General features: G+C 46.6%; 1 protein-coding gene across 5 annotated transcripts in view; it reads left to right on the top strand.

Annotated features, from left to right (window-relative positions):
- The first annotated feature begins 3,332 nt into the window (after window positions 1-3,332).
- RHOT1 (ras homolog family member T1) overlaps window positions 3,333-14,655 on the top strand; it is a 73,894-nt gene continuing 62,571 nt past the window's right edge. For 2 of the 5 annotated variants that reach the window (XM_083148248.1, XM_083148253.1), the window contains exons 1-5: window positions 3,333-3,784; window positions 9,116-9,174; window positions 10,559-10,640; window positions 13,251-13,294; window positions 13,816-13,869. In XM_083148248.1, coding sequence (XP_083004374.1) covers window positions 3,748-3,784; window positions 9,116-9,174; window positions 10,559-10,640; window positions 13,251-13,294; window positions 13,816-13,869 — 276 coding nt within the window. In that variant the 5' untranslated portion in view covers window positions 3,333-3,747. The remainder of the gene's footprint in view (window positions 3,785-9,115; window positions 9,175-10,558; window positions 10,641-13,250; window positions 13,295-13,815; window positions 13,870-14,655) is intronic. The other 3 variants (XM_083148250.1, XM_083148249.1, XM_083148252.1) reach the window with 3 other exon arrangements.

Raw genomic sequence — 14,655 nt, forward strand, 5'->3', positions numbered from 1 at the left:
ACATGCAGAGTGGAGGAGAGCGGCAGCAGGAGCCCAACGATCTCCTGTCCTTGCAGTTCCTGCTTTGCCTCTCCATCATCTGGCTCACACAAGGGGCTGGGAAACATACAGAGAAGGGAGGGGGCAGGCATGGGGACAGAGTGAATGGGTGCAGAGTGGGGAACATACAGTGAATGGTGGACATACAGAGAAGGAGGAGCAGGCTGGGGGACATACAGAGAAAGATGGTCAGGCAGGGGAATATACAGTGAAGGGGGAAGCGTGGGGGACATGCAGTGAATGGGAGCAGGCTGGAGGAAATACAGAGAAGGGGGCAGTCTAGGGAATATACAGTGAATAGGGGCAGGCTGGGGGACAGAGTGAATGGGGGCAGAATGGGGAACCATTCTGCTGTGATTAATGATTCAAAGAATGTCAGGCAGAATGGTCGGCCCCCCCACATTTTCACCTCACCAAAACTGGCCCTCGTCGCAAAAAGTTTGGACACCCTTGCATTAGAGAGACAGCTTACGACATCCTGCCGGCACAGGGAGCTGCGATCAAATACATTGTGCAGGCAGATTCTAGTGAAAATGTTATAGCCTGCACAGTCTATTTGGCCAGCCACCCATTGCTATCTGCCGCTGTGTACACACAGGGCGATTCTGTCAGGGTGCGGATCACGATTTCTCGAAGAACCCTGCTGTGTGCACATGGCTTTAGACTAAAATAGTGTACCGAGCATAGCGAGGCACCGTGCCTAAAGCATGGCAAGCAAATCGGTACATTTATATGGTGTTCATCTTGACACAGGCAAAAAAAAAAGGAAAAACTCATGTTGACCATTTTCATGTCAACCTTTCCAGTATCAACCTTTTGCATATGTAGATCAAAGCCATGTCAACCTTTTTTGTGTGCCGGACTTTGCCCTGTTGACCAATAGTGGTCGACCCATTGACTGTCAACCTTAAATGGGTCGACTCTAATGGGGCCTACACACATAGCGATTTGTGCCAGTGATTAAGCATGGGTGATGCCCTTTGAGCTTCCCAGCATCTAGATAGCTCGGAAAGCACCAGAGATATGCACCAGCTATTCAGATTAGTGACTTCGCATGGGAGATTTCAGTTAAGCAAGTTAATGCAAGTAGATGAAGTTAGGAAATTAGATGAAGAATGAGCGTGTACCAGAAATCTAATCAGATCGCTTAGAAAAAGACTGTATATCCCCAGTGTTTTGTGTAGCGCAATAGTGATCAGCATTCTGCATTAGCTTGCTTAACTGAAATCTTCAATGCTAAAGCCCCGTACACATGGGGGAGATATATTGCTCAGCAATATATTGCCCAGTGTCTCCTTTTCATCAGCGACCAGAGATGCCGGGGGTGCCGCAGAGGTAATTAGCTGGTCGCAGGAGCAAGCTCCTGTGACCAGCGATTACAATGGGGCTGAAAACGGGAGCGCGCACCATATTCCCAGCGATTATAGCCCCTATCGCCCCCGTGTGTACACAGCATAAGTCGCTAACATGAATCACTGGTGAACATTACTGATAAAATGCCTCCAGGGCATGTGTGAGACCTGTGCAGGAATAAAATAAGCAGCTGACAGCACAAACCCACATCCAGGTGCTATAGATAGGATTTTGAGCTCACACAACACACAATTTTTGAGACTAATATACATACAGCAGATAAGTAGTTACATAATGGCTCAATGAATAAGGCAAATGACAACTATATTCCCAAAGTGCAGCATAAGGTGGGCCCAGTGTACGCTCACAGTTAGGCTACACCAGGAGAACACAGGACACACAACCTAAACAGACAAAAACATACAGAACACGTGACATGTAGTGATACCCTAACCCAGGGGTGGCTAAACCCATTCCTTGAGATCTACCAACGGTCCACATTTTCCAAATTACCTAGCTGGTACACAGCTGTAGTCGTTACTAACTCACATATTTAAACATGCTGCATTCATTCCTACTATAGATCCACAGGTTGCATGAAAAAACATGAACTATTGGTAGGTCCTGAGGACAGGTTTGGCCACCCTTGCCCTAACTGCTAGGGCATCGACCATTGATGATTCAAAATCATTGATAGTTTATGGCCGATGTTGAATACTTTTTCCATCGATGGGGAGAACCAGATGGTTTCCCTACATCGATGGCACAGCAAAAAACGAAGTTTTTTTTCAAAGCTTCGCCCCCTGACACACACGAAGCCCCACACATCTGTTTTGATTGGCCCACAGACCAATCACTCAGACGTAATAGATGACTATTGATATGTAAAACTATTGATGGTATTGATTGCATAATTTTACACTATCGATGGCCAGTTGCACTTTTGCCATTGATGGCAAAGGCATCAATGGCCATCCCTACTAACCGCAACACAGGGGAACCAGACACCAACTCTCAGGTTAGTGCATGGTTGTCTACCTCAGGGAGATGTTCTATTGCTGTCCTTCCCTGGTAATGTAGGATTGACATCACCTGTGGTAAGCTAGGTAATTGATAAGAAAGGTGATGACAATCCTACATTACCAGGGAAGTCCAGGAACAGAGCATTTTCTCCCTGAACAAGAGTGTCAGGTAGGCAACCATGGTTTAGTGCAGTGGTCAGGGAACTCTGTCCTCATTACCCCACGCAGTGCATGTTTTGCAGGTCTCCTCACAGAATCACAAGAGAAAGAATTAACTCCACCTGCAGACCTTATTAAATGTGTCTGAGTAATTAGTACACCTGTGCACCTGCTGGGTTACCAGCAAACACATGCACTGTGTGGGGTAATAAGGACCGAGTTCCCTGACCACTGGGTTATGCTTGCCACACATCAGACCAACTTTCCTCCAACCAACCAACTAGTTGATCGGATGGAATAAAAACCTGGTACTGGATAGGAGCAAATGTAATTTGTAATGAAGTCATTTGTTTCCCAAATCGGACAATGGACAACAACTGTCACTCATACAATGTACTGTAGTTGGACCTATTTGATTTAAACAATTTCACTGAATAAATTCTGTCCATTCTCCTGAGTTTGTAAACACATTGCTTATTGACATTTGCCCCCATACAGTACCAGATTTTCAGTCCAACCAACCAACTAGTTGGATGGTTGGAGGAAAGTTTGTCTGATGTGTGGCCAGCATTAGTGTTACATGGGGCCCGCACTCACGATGACAGCATGCCTGTAGACCACCGGGAGCCCACCACCACCCAGGCCTGACCAGTCACCAGCATAGACCACCAATCTCCCCGGACCCCGGCCATGAGGCTCCGCCCTGGCCTCACGGTTCTTATATCAGCCAAGTCCCAGTGCTCACGCCCCCAAAGCCGCCCTGCACCTGACGTCAGAATGCCCAGCGCCGCCCCCAAACCCCCCCCAGCGCTCGACGTCAGAAGGTCCATAGGACGAAAGGGAACTAGTCTCTACCACCATGCGATACCGTGTTGGTTGTGACTAGATCCACTTCTGTATTTTGACCGTTTAGAGTAGGGTAGCCGACAGGTTGTCGCAGTCGCACTGACAGTACCGGTGTGGTGCAATGCATTGGCTGATTTTCTCGTGCACATGCGCAGTTTTACACTGAATTCATCACGCCCCCCCTGAGAACGTCAGGATTTGCTCTCCATCCTATGTTGTCCCCGCCGGGCTCCCATCATCGGTCTCCTGAGTGCGGGTCGCGCTGTAAGGTAACTCCGGGGTCCCGGCGGGAGGAATAGGCCGCGGGACCTCCCACACAGCAGACACCATGAAGAAAGATGTCAGGATACTTCTGGTGGGAGAGCGTGAGTCTGACTCTTCTGCACTTATTATTATCACATGCATGTGTTACATACTGTATATGTTATATGTCTGTAGGTGACCTCTTGCCAGGCACACAGTAGAACACTGGATGTGGGATCTGCAATATTATACCGTGGGGGAGATGTAGCAAATCTTGGAGAGATACAGAGGAGAGAGATAAGGGAACAACCAATCAGCTTCTGTCATTTTTTTTTTTTTTTTAAACATCGCCTGTAACATGATAGTTGTAAGCTTAATGGTTGGTATTATAGTCTACCGTGTATTTTTACAAATTCTTATTGTTTATTGAGCCATTTTCTTAGAAATATATTAGAACATGGTGTGATATCTTATGCTGTACTGTATTATTAGTGCATATTTGAAATACAATGGGGTCAATACTACTAAATGTGAAGGGTGTGCTGTGCCGCTTCAGCCCGAATTTGCACATTCTAGACTGAATTTGTTAAAATTTTCGCCGCCAACAAACCAAGTCCGCTGCTGCTTTAGTTTGAACTGGCAAAATCATCAGGGCTTATAGGAATACAGTATGTCATTCTGACAGCCGACTGTTGTTTTGCCCGCAGAGGTCGGGTATAATTGTGTAAAGCAGCTAAAACCTACAAATGTAATAGGAACTATGTGTGAAATCCCACTTGAGCACACACGGATCGTTTTTTTGTTAATTTCAGCGTGTCACCCCCAGAGAGGGAGAGGGGACTTGCTTGAGGTATGCAAGTATTCGAAACTGCTAAATATTTCTCGTCCCAAGCATTTTGAATATGGGAGACTCAACATGTACTATTTGTTAACACATATTGGGCCTGAATCTAGTCCATTCTGTCCCTGTGCATTTGTATGGGGGGATTCAGTATGAAATCCCGGCGTTCAAAATCCCGACCGCCGAAATCCCGACAAGGGGGGGACGTGGATCGCCCCCCCCCCCTTGCGGGCTCGCTGCGCTCGCCACGCAGCGGGCCCGGTGCCTCGCTACGCTCGGCACGCTAATTTATTCTCCCTCCAGGGGTGTCGTGGACACCCACGGAGGGAGAAACTGTCGGGATTTCGGCGGTCGGGATTCCGGCATCGGGATCCCGACCGCCGGGATTTAAACTGCATCCCGGATGGGGGAATAATGGTGGTGCCCTGCAAGCTGGATGGGCGACCAATGGTGGTGCAAGCACCCTCGCTGACCTGCACTGTTGGCATTGTGCTCATAGGGGGGCTGCTTGGGGGCAGCAAAGTGCCCTGGGAACGCCCAGCATCGCATGAGCGTCTTCGGCCTAAAGCCTGCAAATATGTCAGTCTCCACTGACTTCTACTTGCAAGCCCTGGAGAAATAATTTGATGGTCGCTGACCATTGAATGAATTCTCCAGCAGCGGGCACTTTTGAGGGGGTGTGTTTTCATAACATGCCATTGCATGGTTGCAAGGGGATATGGCAGCAGGGGAAGGGGGGAGCGATTCGGCAGGGCTGGGACTCGGGTAAGCTGCAAGAATCAGGCCCTTTAAATATGCAGCATGTGCAGATTATTTTCACATTTATCTTTGCCCCAGTAATTCATGCTTTCCTGCCATATAGATATGAGTTCAGTGGTGGTAGAAGTAAGTTGACCTCACAGTATGTTTTGGGGTTATTTTAGAGAAGCATTTGGTGGAAACCCATGCAAAAATTGGGATAACATATAGACTTAAAGCTGTGTACACACGGTGAAATATATTGCTCAGTGTCTCCTGTTCATCAGCAACCAAAGATGGTCTCTGATGAACAGGAGACTCTGCCGGGGGAGCTGTAGAGGGAAACGGCTGATTGCAGGATTAAGCTCCTGTGACCAGCGTCCATTAGGAGGCTGAACACGGGAGCGTGCACCTGGCGATTTTATCGCTGCAGCACAAACAAATCGCTGGCAATATGGTCGCTCAGCGACCATATTGCCAGCGATATTGCACCGTGTGTACACAAAGTTTGACACAGATAGGGATCTGGTTTTATTAAAAGCCATGTTCTGCACATATAGGTAATGTTTTTTGTTTAGTACTTATATGCAGGTGCATATTATATGGTTGATAAGAAAGTAGTAATCTAATTATTCAATAATTACAAAAGTAGTAGAGAAAATTGACTGTGTGAATATTGTGTTTTGGATGCCCACTGAGAAATTAAAGGGCCCCATTCAGATGGATCGGGCAGTGAAATTGGGCCGAATTGCATGTCAAGACAACCGGTACGACCCGATGCGCGGCCCCGTGCGCATCTGATAGGAGTCGGGAGGTCGGCCAGCTGCACATAAGATTTGCTTATGTGCAGCCAGGCAGGGGACGCCGGAGCAGGGAGCTGTGCTCCGGGAAGGTGGAGGAAGCAGGGTGGCGGGGACGCTGCTAGTAGGGCAGAGGCAGCGGACGCTGCGGGGGACAGAGTCGGCAGTAACGGAGAGCAGGGCAGGGGGAGCCGGGAGCTGTCAGTGCTGGAAAAAAAAAGCCCATACAATGAATGGGCAGCCTGTGATTGGCTGAGCACTCTCTTAGCCAGTCAGCAATTGGCTGAGCAAGCGCTCAGCCAATCACAGGCTGCACATTCATTGTATGGGCTTTTTTTTTTCTCAGCACTCACAGCTCCCGCCTCCCCCTGCCCGGCTCTCCGTTACTGCCGCTTCTATGTCACTGTCCCCTGCACGCTGCCCTTCTAGCAGCGCCCCCCACCAGCGTCCCCACCGCTCAGTCTTTTTTTTTGAATTTTCTCACGCCACTCGCCGCTACACCGGACCCTGCGCCGAGCGGGAGAATAGAAAAAATCCTACTCAAAAGACTGGGCGGCTGCTGATTTGGCTGAGAGCTCAGCCAATCAGCGGCCGCCCAATTTTTGAATTGGATTTTTTTTTTCTATGCTCCCACTGCTCGCCGCTGCTGACTCTCTTTTCCCTGCCACGGTCACGGACCCTCTCCTGCAGCCGCCCGGACCCTGCTCTACTGCTGCTCCCCGGGTTCACGTGATAAATCGAGCCAATTTATCACATGTAAAAAATGGCACATCAAGTGCCAAAACTTACCAAGCTCTCCTGGGGAGCTGCCGGGAGAGCTCAGGGGAAGTTGGGCTAACTTGTCCTTAGGACAAGTCGGCCAAATGTATGGGGGCCTTTACACTTGTAAGATTTTGTCAGATTGGACCCAATTGAGACCGTGGGGCAGCACGGATGGTGTAATTGTTAGCATTACTGCCTCACAGCGCTGAGGTCATGGGTTCGATCCCAACATGGCTCTAACTGTGCAGAGTTTGTATATTCTCCCCGTGCTTGAGTGGGTTTACTCCGGGTACTCCGGTTTCCTCCCACAATTCAAAAATATACAGATAGGTTAATTGTTTTCCAACAAAATTAACCCTAGGATGTCTGTGTGTGCATGTACATGTGGTAGGGAATATAGATTCTAAGCTCCACTGGGCAGGGACTGATGTGAATGTTCAAATATTCTCTGTAAAGCGCTGCGTAATATGTATGCGCTATATAAGAAACTGTAAATAAATAAATAAATTTATCTTTCAAAATCTGATGTGCCTGATGTGTATGACCAAATGCACAATCCCATGCGCTACTAGAGATTGACGTGTAGATTTATTATAGCGGCGCCTGTCGCGCCGCTATAACAGTTCCTGCTGCGCCTCATTAGCGAGGCGAAGCAGGAGGGGACACCGACAAGATCTATTAAGATCTTGCCGCCGGAGTGGGGGAGTGCTAACTCCCCCCTCCGGCGATGTCCCTCCTGGAGACAGCGCATCAGTTAATACTGATGCGCCGTCTCCTTCCCCCCCGGCCGGCTCACTGCGCATGCACGGGATCTCGCTAGTCTCGCGAGATCCCAGCGCAGCTCAGCGCCAGCAGCAGGGACAGTGCTGTCCCTGCTGTTAGGTATAGGGCATCGCCGCCTGCAGTAGTAGTAGTAGTAGTACGTAGGCGAAGTCGACAGCTGCAGGCGGCGGAACGGTCAGCGATGCTGACCGTTCATAAATCTGGCAGGAGGCAGGGGCGCAGTGCAAAATATCGCCCCTGCGCTATGCCTCCTGCCCCACACCACCGGCTTTAGAGTAAACACTCGCCGGGTGGGATAGATCAGGGGAAGCGCTATCCCCTGCTATAACGCACGGGGATAGCACAGATTCCCCTGATCGCCTAGTAATAAATCTACCCCTGTGCCTCCTGCACATAGGATAAATCTCAAATCAGTCAGGTCCAACTTGTTGGACAAGTGTAAGGGGGCCTTAATTTGTTGCTCTAAACACTGTGCTTATGGATGGGACAAGCACAAGGTGAACGGTTCCCCAAAACAATTAAATTGCTCAATTCAGCACCTCTAAGTTATTGGCATGCTCAAAACAAAGAAATCCTCCTAGTATGAAGTACTGTACCTACAAATTCAGTCTAAAAATTTGTCCTGCTTCTTCTGGTGGTTCGAGGTGGCTGTGTGACATCACATGCAGCCGCTGCTGCCAGCCGAAACATGGCAGCCCAGCGCCTGCCTACGCAGCTAGGCTGTGCAGGCAGGGGTCTACCACAGTTATTCGAGTGCTTCCATATTCTGCTAAGCATTTCCATTTTTGTGCTGCAATTTAAAAATATTGCTATCTCATCCTGGAAGGGACCTGGCATGCTGGGGTAGCCTTGCCTTGCCTTGTACTGGGCAGCATCCAGCAAGTTGGAGAAAAAAGTGTTTTCAATTTTTTTTCGTAAAGCTGAAACTGAATTAGCCTCAAGTCCTAAACACACTAGTACACACCCACACAGAAACATACACCACTGTATCCTGGAGTTCAAGTCTATGTTTATCTAGTCTACTGTTCCTACAACTAAAGGAAATCCATTACTGGCGATGCCCTCTTAAACATGTATCAACCAATCATGGTAGCTCCTACGTCACCAGTTTTCCTGAGTACTTCTATAAAGTGTAAGGCAAAACTTGCCATTTTGAGAGTTTGAGAACTTCAGGAAACCATTAAAAATTAGATCTGTTTAGTGTTTTTGGGCAAGACGGAGAGATTTGTTTAGTGTTACTGGGGGAAAAAAGCACATGAATTGGATATTGTGGTGTGTTCACAGAGCCTTGTAGCAAAACTACTGGTTGTAGATATTGATACATTAAACTAGGGGTGGTGAACTTTCGGCCCTCCAGCTGTTGTTGAATGATCCATCCCAGCATGCCCTGCTACAGTTTTGCTATTTGGCCATGCCAAAACTGTTGCAGAGCATGCTGGAATGTGTAGTTCAACATCTGGAGGGCCGAAGGGTCCCCATCCCTGCATTAAACCATTGTTGCTTATTCGGTAAACTTCATGTCTTTTCAGCTCGGGTGGGGAAGACGTCACTGATTATGTCACTGGTCAGCGAGGAGTTCCCAGAGGAGGTATGCTATATATTATATGCTTTAAACAATCTGTCTGTATAGATTAGGACAAGGGCAACACATCAAGGTACATTGCTAGGCTTTGCTGTGTGAATTACAGAGAATCCAACCATTGTGATTTTATGTGTGTGTGTGTTACATAGCATGTCATTTGAGATGTCTCAATCATTAATATGTCGGTACATCATACAATATTCATGACTTAGTTTCAGTAGAATGTGAGAGCCTGTTAATTAACATAGGCGTCGATGTAATATAGATCAGCAGTTTTCAAACTGTGGGTCCCGGCCATCTCAGCATGGCTTCCTGACTGGATGCTGTTGACTACTCTAATCTCTCAGCCACTGATCCAAGGAGTCTGAAATATTAGTTGAATTGTCTGTTACTTCAGATTCCTCACATAATTTTGTGCCTCCACAATGCTGCAATACATTTGCGCTCTGCTGACCACACGTGTGGCAGCCATTCTCCGGTAACTTGCTGGGGGTCCTGTAATAATTTTTATTGCTTGCTGGAGTCTGGAGTAAAATACTGTGAGTACCTCTGATATAGTTGAAAGTGAGCAGGACTAGAACTCTGTTAAATTGAATATTCTCTTTGTTAGCAGTGGGAAATGAATCCGTCCTTAAGGTGCGTACACACGGGGGCGATTTTGTGCAAAATTGCGGGAATTATGGTCGCTGAGCGACCATATTGCCCGCAATGGGAGTGTGCACTGGCGATATATCGCCGGGTGCGCGCTCCCGTTTTTGCCCCTGTGGTGATCGCTGGTTGCAGGAACATGCTCCTCCTGCGACCAGCTGATTTCCACTGCCGGGCTCCCCCCGGCAGTTTCTTTTTCATCAGCGACCATATCTGGTCGCTGATGAAAAGGTGAAACTGAGCAATATTTTGCTCAGCCATATATTGCTCAGCAATATATCTCCCCCGTGTGTACCTATCGATTACCTATAGTCAAGTGGTTGTGGATCATTAGGTTGATCAAATGAAGGTCGACCACTGAAGATCGACAGAGTCATTAGGCTGACTAAAGGTCAACATTGGGATGGTCAACATGGGTTTTTTGTCCCGAATGTCAACACAGTCAACATGGACACTGAAAAAGTGCACCGCGTCCACTCGCCATGCTTCGGCCTTGTATTCTCCCACCACCCCCTAGTGGATTATAGGGCATGAAATACCTCGGCACATGTTTGTTCAGAAAAAAGTGAAAAACCCATGTCGACCTAATGACCATGTCAAACTTTTATATGTGGTGACCTAATGCAAGTTGACCTTTTGACTGTAAACCTAGTGACCGTATTCCAGTGAAGTAGGGATGTTTGCACATTGTTGTGTGTGTGGAATAATTCTGCCAGTTTTCTGATCTTCCCTCCTATTTTAGGTTCCAGCTCGTGCTGAAGAGATTACAATCCCTGGAGATGTTACACCAGAACGAGTCCCCACACACATTGTGGATTATTCTGGTAATGCCTATGATATTACATGCCCAGGAAAACCAATGTTGCTTATGTTTCCTTTGTTTCCTTCTTGTTTGCATATAATTAGGGTAAAGGAGCCCATACACAGTCCGTTGTGTATGGCTCTGTTCTGTACTGTGCGATGCGTGCTCCCGCGCATCACATAGTACGGTACAAAAAGTATGTGCTGCACATACTTTTTGTACTAGGTACACATCGGATCGCAGTGCATGCAAACTGCATGCACTAGGGATCCGATCCGATGTGTGCTAATTAAGTCCCAAACGGATCAGTTAAACGGACCGTGTATGGGCTGCTTAACTTGCGTTTTCGAGAGTATGAGACCAGTTGGTTATCAAAGTGATATTTTGTGATATGTATAAGCCCCCTTATTGCTCTTACTATTAATTAATAATAATTTTGTTGTAATTCGCTAGCTGAAGTACACATATAACATCACAGCTTTGCTTTTATATACAATCTACTAGAGTGTTCATGACAATTTTACGAGCATAGGGGTTCCCCCATACCTCATCACATGTATTCATGACCTTGCTGGAAAGCAGAAGTTACTACTATTTATACATGTATGTTGAATATAAATAATGAGACGCCAATAATTTGATTTGTCAATTTAATACAAAACAAGATTAAGTGCATTGCAACATCTACATCAGCATTTTATCCCCTTTTTATTGTGCTTGTTCCACTTATTTGTGTGTGTGTGTTTTTTATATTTTGCATTCTTATGTTATTGACTAATAAAAGTTACATTTTATGAGTAGTTTTCTTGGTGCACCACACCGTGACAAACCTTTTCCTTTCTTGTCTGGTATCTTGCATATTCATGATATCTGGGGAATAGATGCATTTGCTAAATTTGTTCATTAAATATGTGGTATGCAGTCAACATACACTGCTCAAAAAAATAAAGGGAACACTAACATAACACATCCTACATCTGAATGAAATATTCTCATTAAATACTTTGTTCTTTACGTAGTTGAATGTGCTGACAACAAAATCACAGAAAAATTATCAATTATCAATGGAAATCAAATGTATTAACCCATGGAGGTCTGGATTTGGAGTCACTCAAAATTAGTGGAAAAACACACTACAGGCTGATCCAACTTTGATTTAATGTCTTTAAAACAAGTCAAAATGAGGCTCAGTAGTTTGTGTGGCCTCCACGTGCCTGTACGACCTCCCTACAACGCCTGGGCATGCCCCTGATGAGGTGGCGGATGGTCTCCTGAGGGATCTCCTCCAAGACCTGGACTAAAGCATCCGCCAACTCCTGGATAATCTGTGGTGCAACGTGGTGTTGGTGGATGGGGTGAGACATGATGTCCCAGATGTGCTCAATTGGATTCAGGTCTGGGGAACGGGTGGGCCAGTCCATAGCATCAATGCTTTCATCTTGCAGGAACTGCTGACACACTCCAGCCACATGAGTTCTAGCATTGTCTTGCATTAGAAGGAACTCCGGGACAACCGCACCAGCATATGGTCTCACAAGGGGTCTGAGGATCTCATCTCGGTACCTAAGGGCAGTCAGGCTACCTCTGGCAAGCACATGGAGGGCTGTGCGGCCCCCCAAAGAAATGCCACCCCACACCATTACTGACCCACTGTCAAACCGGTCATGCTGGAGGCTGTTGCAGGCAGCAGAACGTCTTGTCGTTTGCAGACTCTGTCATGTGCTCACTGTGAACCTGCTTTCATCTGTGAAGAGCACAGGGCGACAGTGGCGAATTTGCCAATCTTGGTGTTCTCTGGCAAATGCCAAATGTCCTGCACAGTTTTGGGGTGTACGCACAACCCCCACCTGTGGACGTCGGGCCCTCATACCACCCTCATGGAGTTTGTTTCTGACCGTTTGAGTAGACACATGCACATTTGTGGCCTACTGGAGGTCATTTTGCAGGGCTCTGGCAGTGCTCCTCCTGTTCCTCCTTGCACAAAGGTGGAGGTAGTGGTCCTGCTGCTGGGTTGTTGCCCTCCTACGGCCTCCTCCACTTCTACTGATGTACTTACCTGTCTCCTGGTAGTGCCTCCATGCTCTGGACACTACGCTGACAGACACAGCAAACCTTCTTGCCACAGCTCGCATTGATATGCCATCCTGGATGAGCTGCACTACCGGAGTCACTTGTGTGGGTTGTAGACTCCAATTCATGCTACCACTAGAGTGAAAGCATCGTCAGCTTTCAAAAGTGACCAAAACATCAGCCAGAAAGCATAGGATCTGAGAAGTGGTCTATGGTCACCACCTGCAGAACAACTCTTTTATTGGGGGTGTCTTGCTAATTGCCCATCATTTTCACCTGTTGTCTATTCCATTTGCACAAAAGCATGCAAAATTGATTGTCAATCAGTTTTGCTTCCTACAGTGGACAGTTTGATTTCACAGAAGTGTGATTGACTTATATGAGTTACATTGTGTTGTTTTAGTGTTCCCTTTATTTTTTGAGCAGTGTATATTGTGTGCCACGATGACCACTTGACAAGGTGATTGACTTGAAGATATTATGCGATATCAGGATGTCCAGTAGGGAATTCATTCTATGGAACTGATTTCTTTATTTAACTTTCTGTGTTTATTTTGTGCAGAATCCGAGCAGACTGATGAGCAACTGTATCAGGAGATCTCGAAGGTAAGAGACGTGTCCGTTATTTATCAGTACTATTGGGTATGTGTGCAGTAACCTCACAGTCAGGTTGTGTACATCTTGGACCTGAAGCTTTACAGAAGGAAGTATACAGATTGTATAATAGACTGTTTTATCATATCTGTATGACCAGCATAGGATGGTTGATGCTGACATTTCTCCACATAATGCAATTTATTTTTCACCACCTTCCTGCTGATGTCGATTAATGCATTTTAGTCATGTATATACCTGTCATGGGACAAATGGAAATATTTTTTGTCAATATAATGACTAACGGTGTCCATACACGGTGTGTTTTTAGGGTGCGATGTGATGCGCACATCCCATCACTCAGCTCAAAAAGTATGTACTGCACATACTTTGTGAACTAGGTTCAGATCGCATTGCATGCGATGCGATCCAGTCCAAAATGCATCCAATTATTGTACGTGTATGGGCACCTTGAATCTTGCATGAATTATACATTTAAGTGATATTCACAGTTGTTTTTCTTTACTTTGTAGGCAAATGTTATATGTATTGTGTATGCTGTAAACAACAAGAACTCAATAGACAAGGTATGGAATATTGACTGATTGTACAGTTATGCTGGGTACAACTAGAGCCTTGATGGCTAACCTTGACATGCCAGCTGTTGTTGAACTACACATCCCAGCATGCTCTGCATCAGATTTAGCATGGCAAAAATAGCAAAACTGAAGCAGAGCATGCTGGGATGTGTAGTTTAAAAACATCTGGAGTGTCAGGGTTAGCCATCAAGGCACTAGAGCTGGGGTAGCCAACCCTAGTCCTCGAGAGCTAGGTCTCCTCACAGAATCACAAGTGAGCTAATTAGCTCCATCTGTGGATCTTTTAAAATGTGTCAGTGATTAATGAGTGCAGCTGTGCAGCAGCTAGGTTGTCTGGAAAATGTGAACTGTTGGTAGCTCTCGAGGGCTAGGGTTGGCTACCACTGCACTAGAGCAAACAATTTCTTTTGTAGCAAAACAAATTGCCTACATCGCCTAGTGTGTACCCATTACTGCATGCTTCTTCTGGTCTGCCCTGCAATACATGACCCTGTACAGTACACCAGGTCAATACCTAGGGTGGTGCGGAGATTGCCACTGCACACGGCGCTGCAGGATTGGGGGTGCTGTTGGCGGCATTGTCAATGATCTGTTTTGGTACTTGTGTAGTATCACAGCGCCCACCTTTTTCCATCGTAGGGCATTGTACCACCAGAAAAATTGCATTGCATGCGATGCAACGCAATTGGACCCGATTTTTAATCGCAGAGGCACCCAGATGCCTGATCCCTATGTTAAATGCCCCCCAGACCCGATTTTTAATTGTATACCCAC

The sequence above is a fragment of the Crinia signifera genome, chromosome 6 (genome assembly GCF_055691185.1).
Source record: "Crinia signifera chromosome 6, ASM5569118v1, whole genome shotgun sequence".
Classification (NCBI taxonomy): Eukaryota; Metazoa; Chordata; class Amphibia; order Anura; family Myobatrachidae; genus Crinia; species Crinia signifera.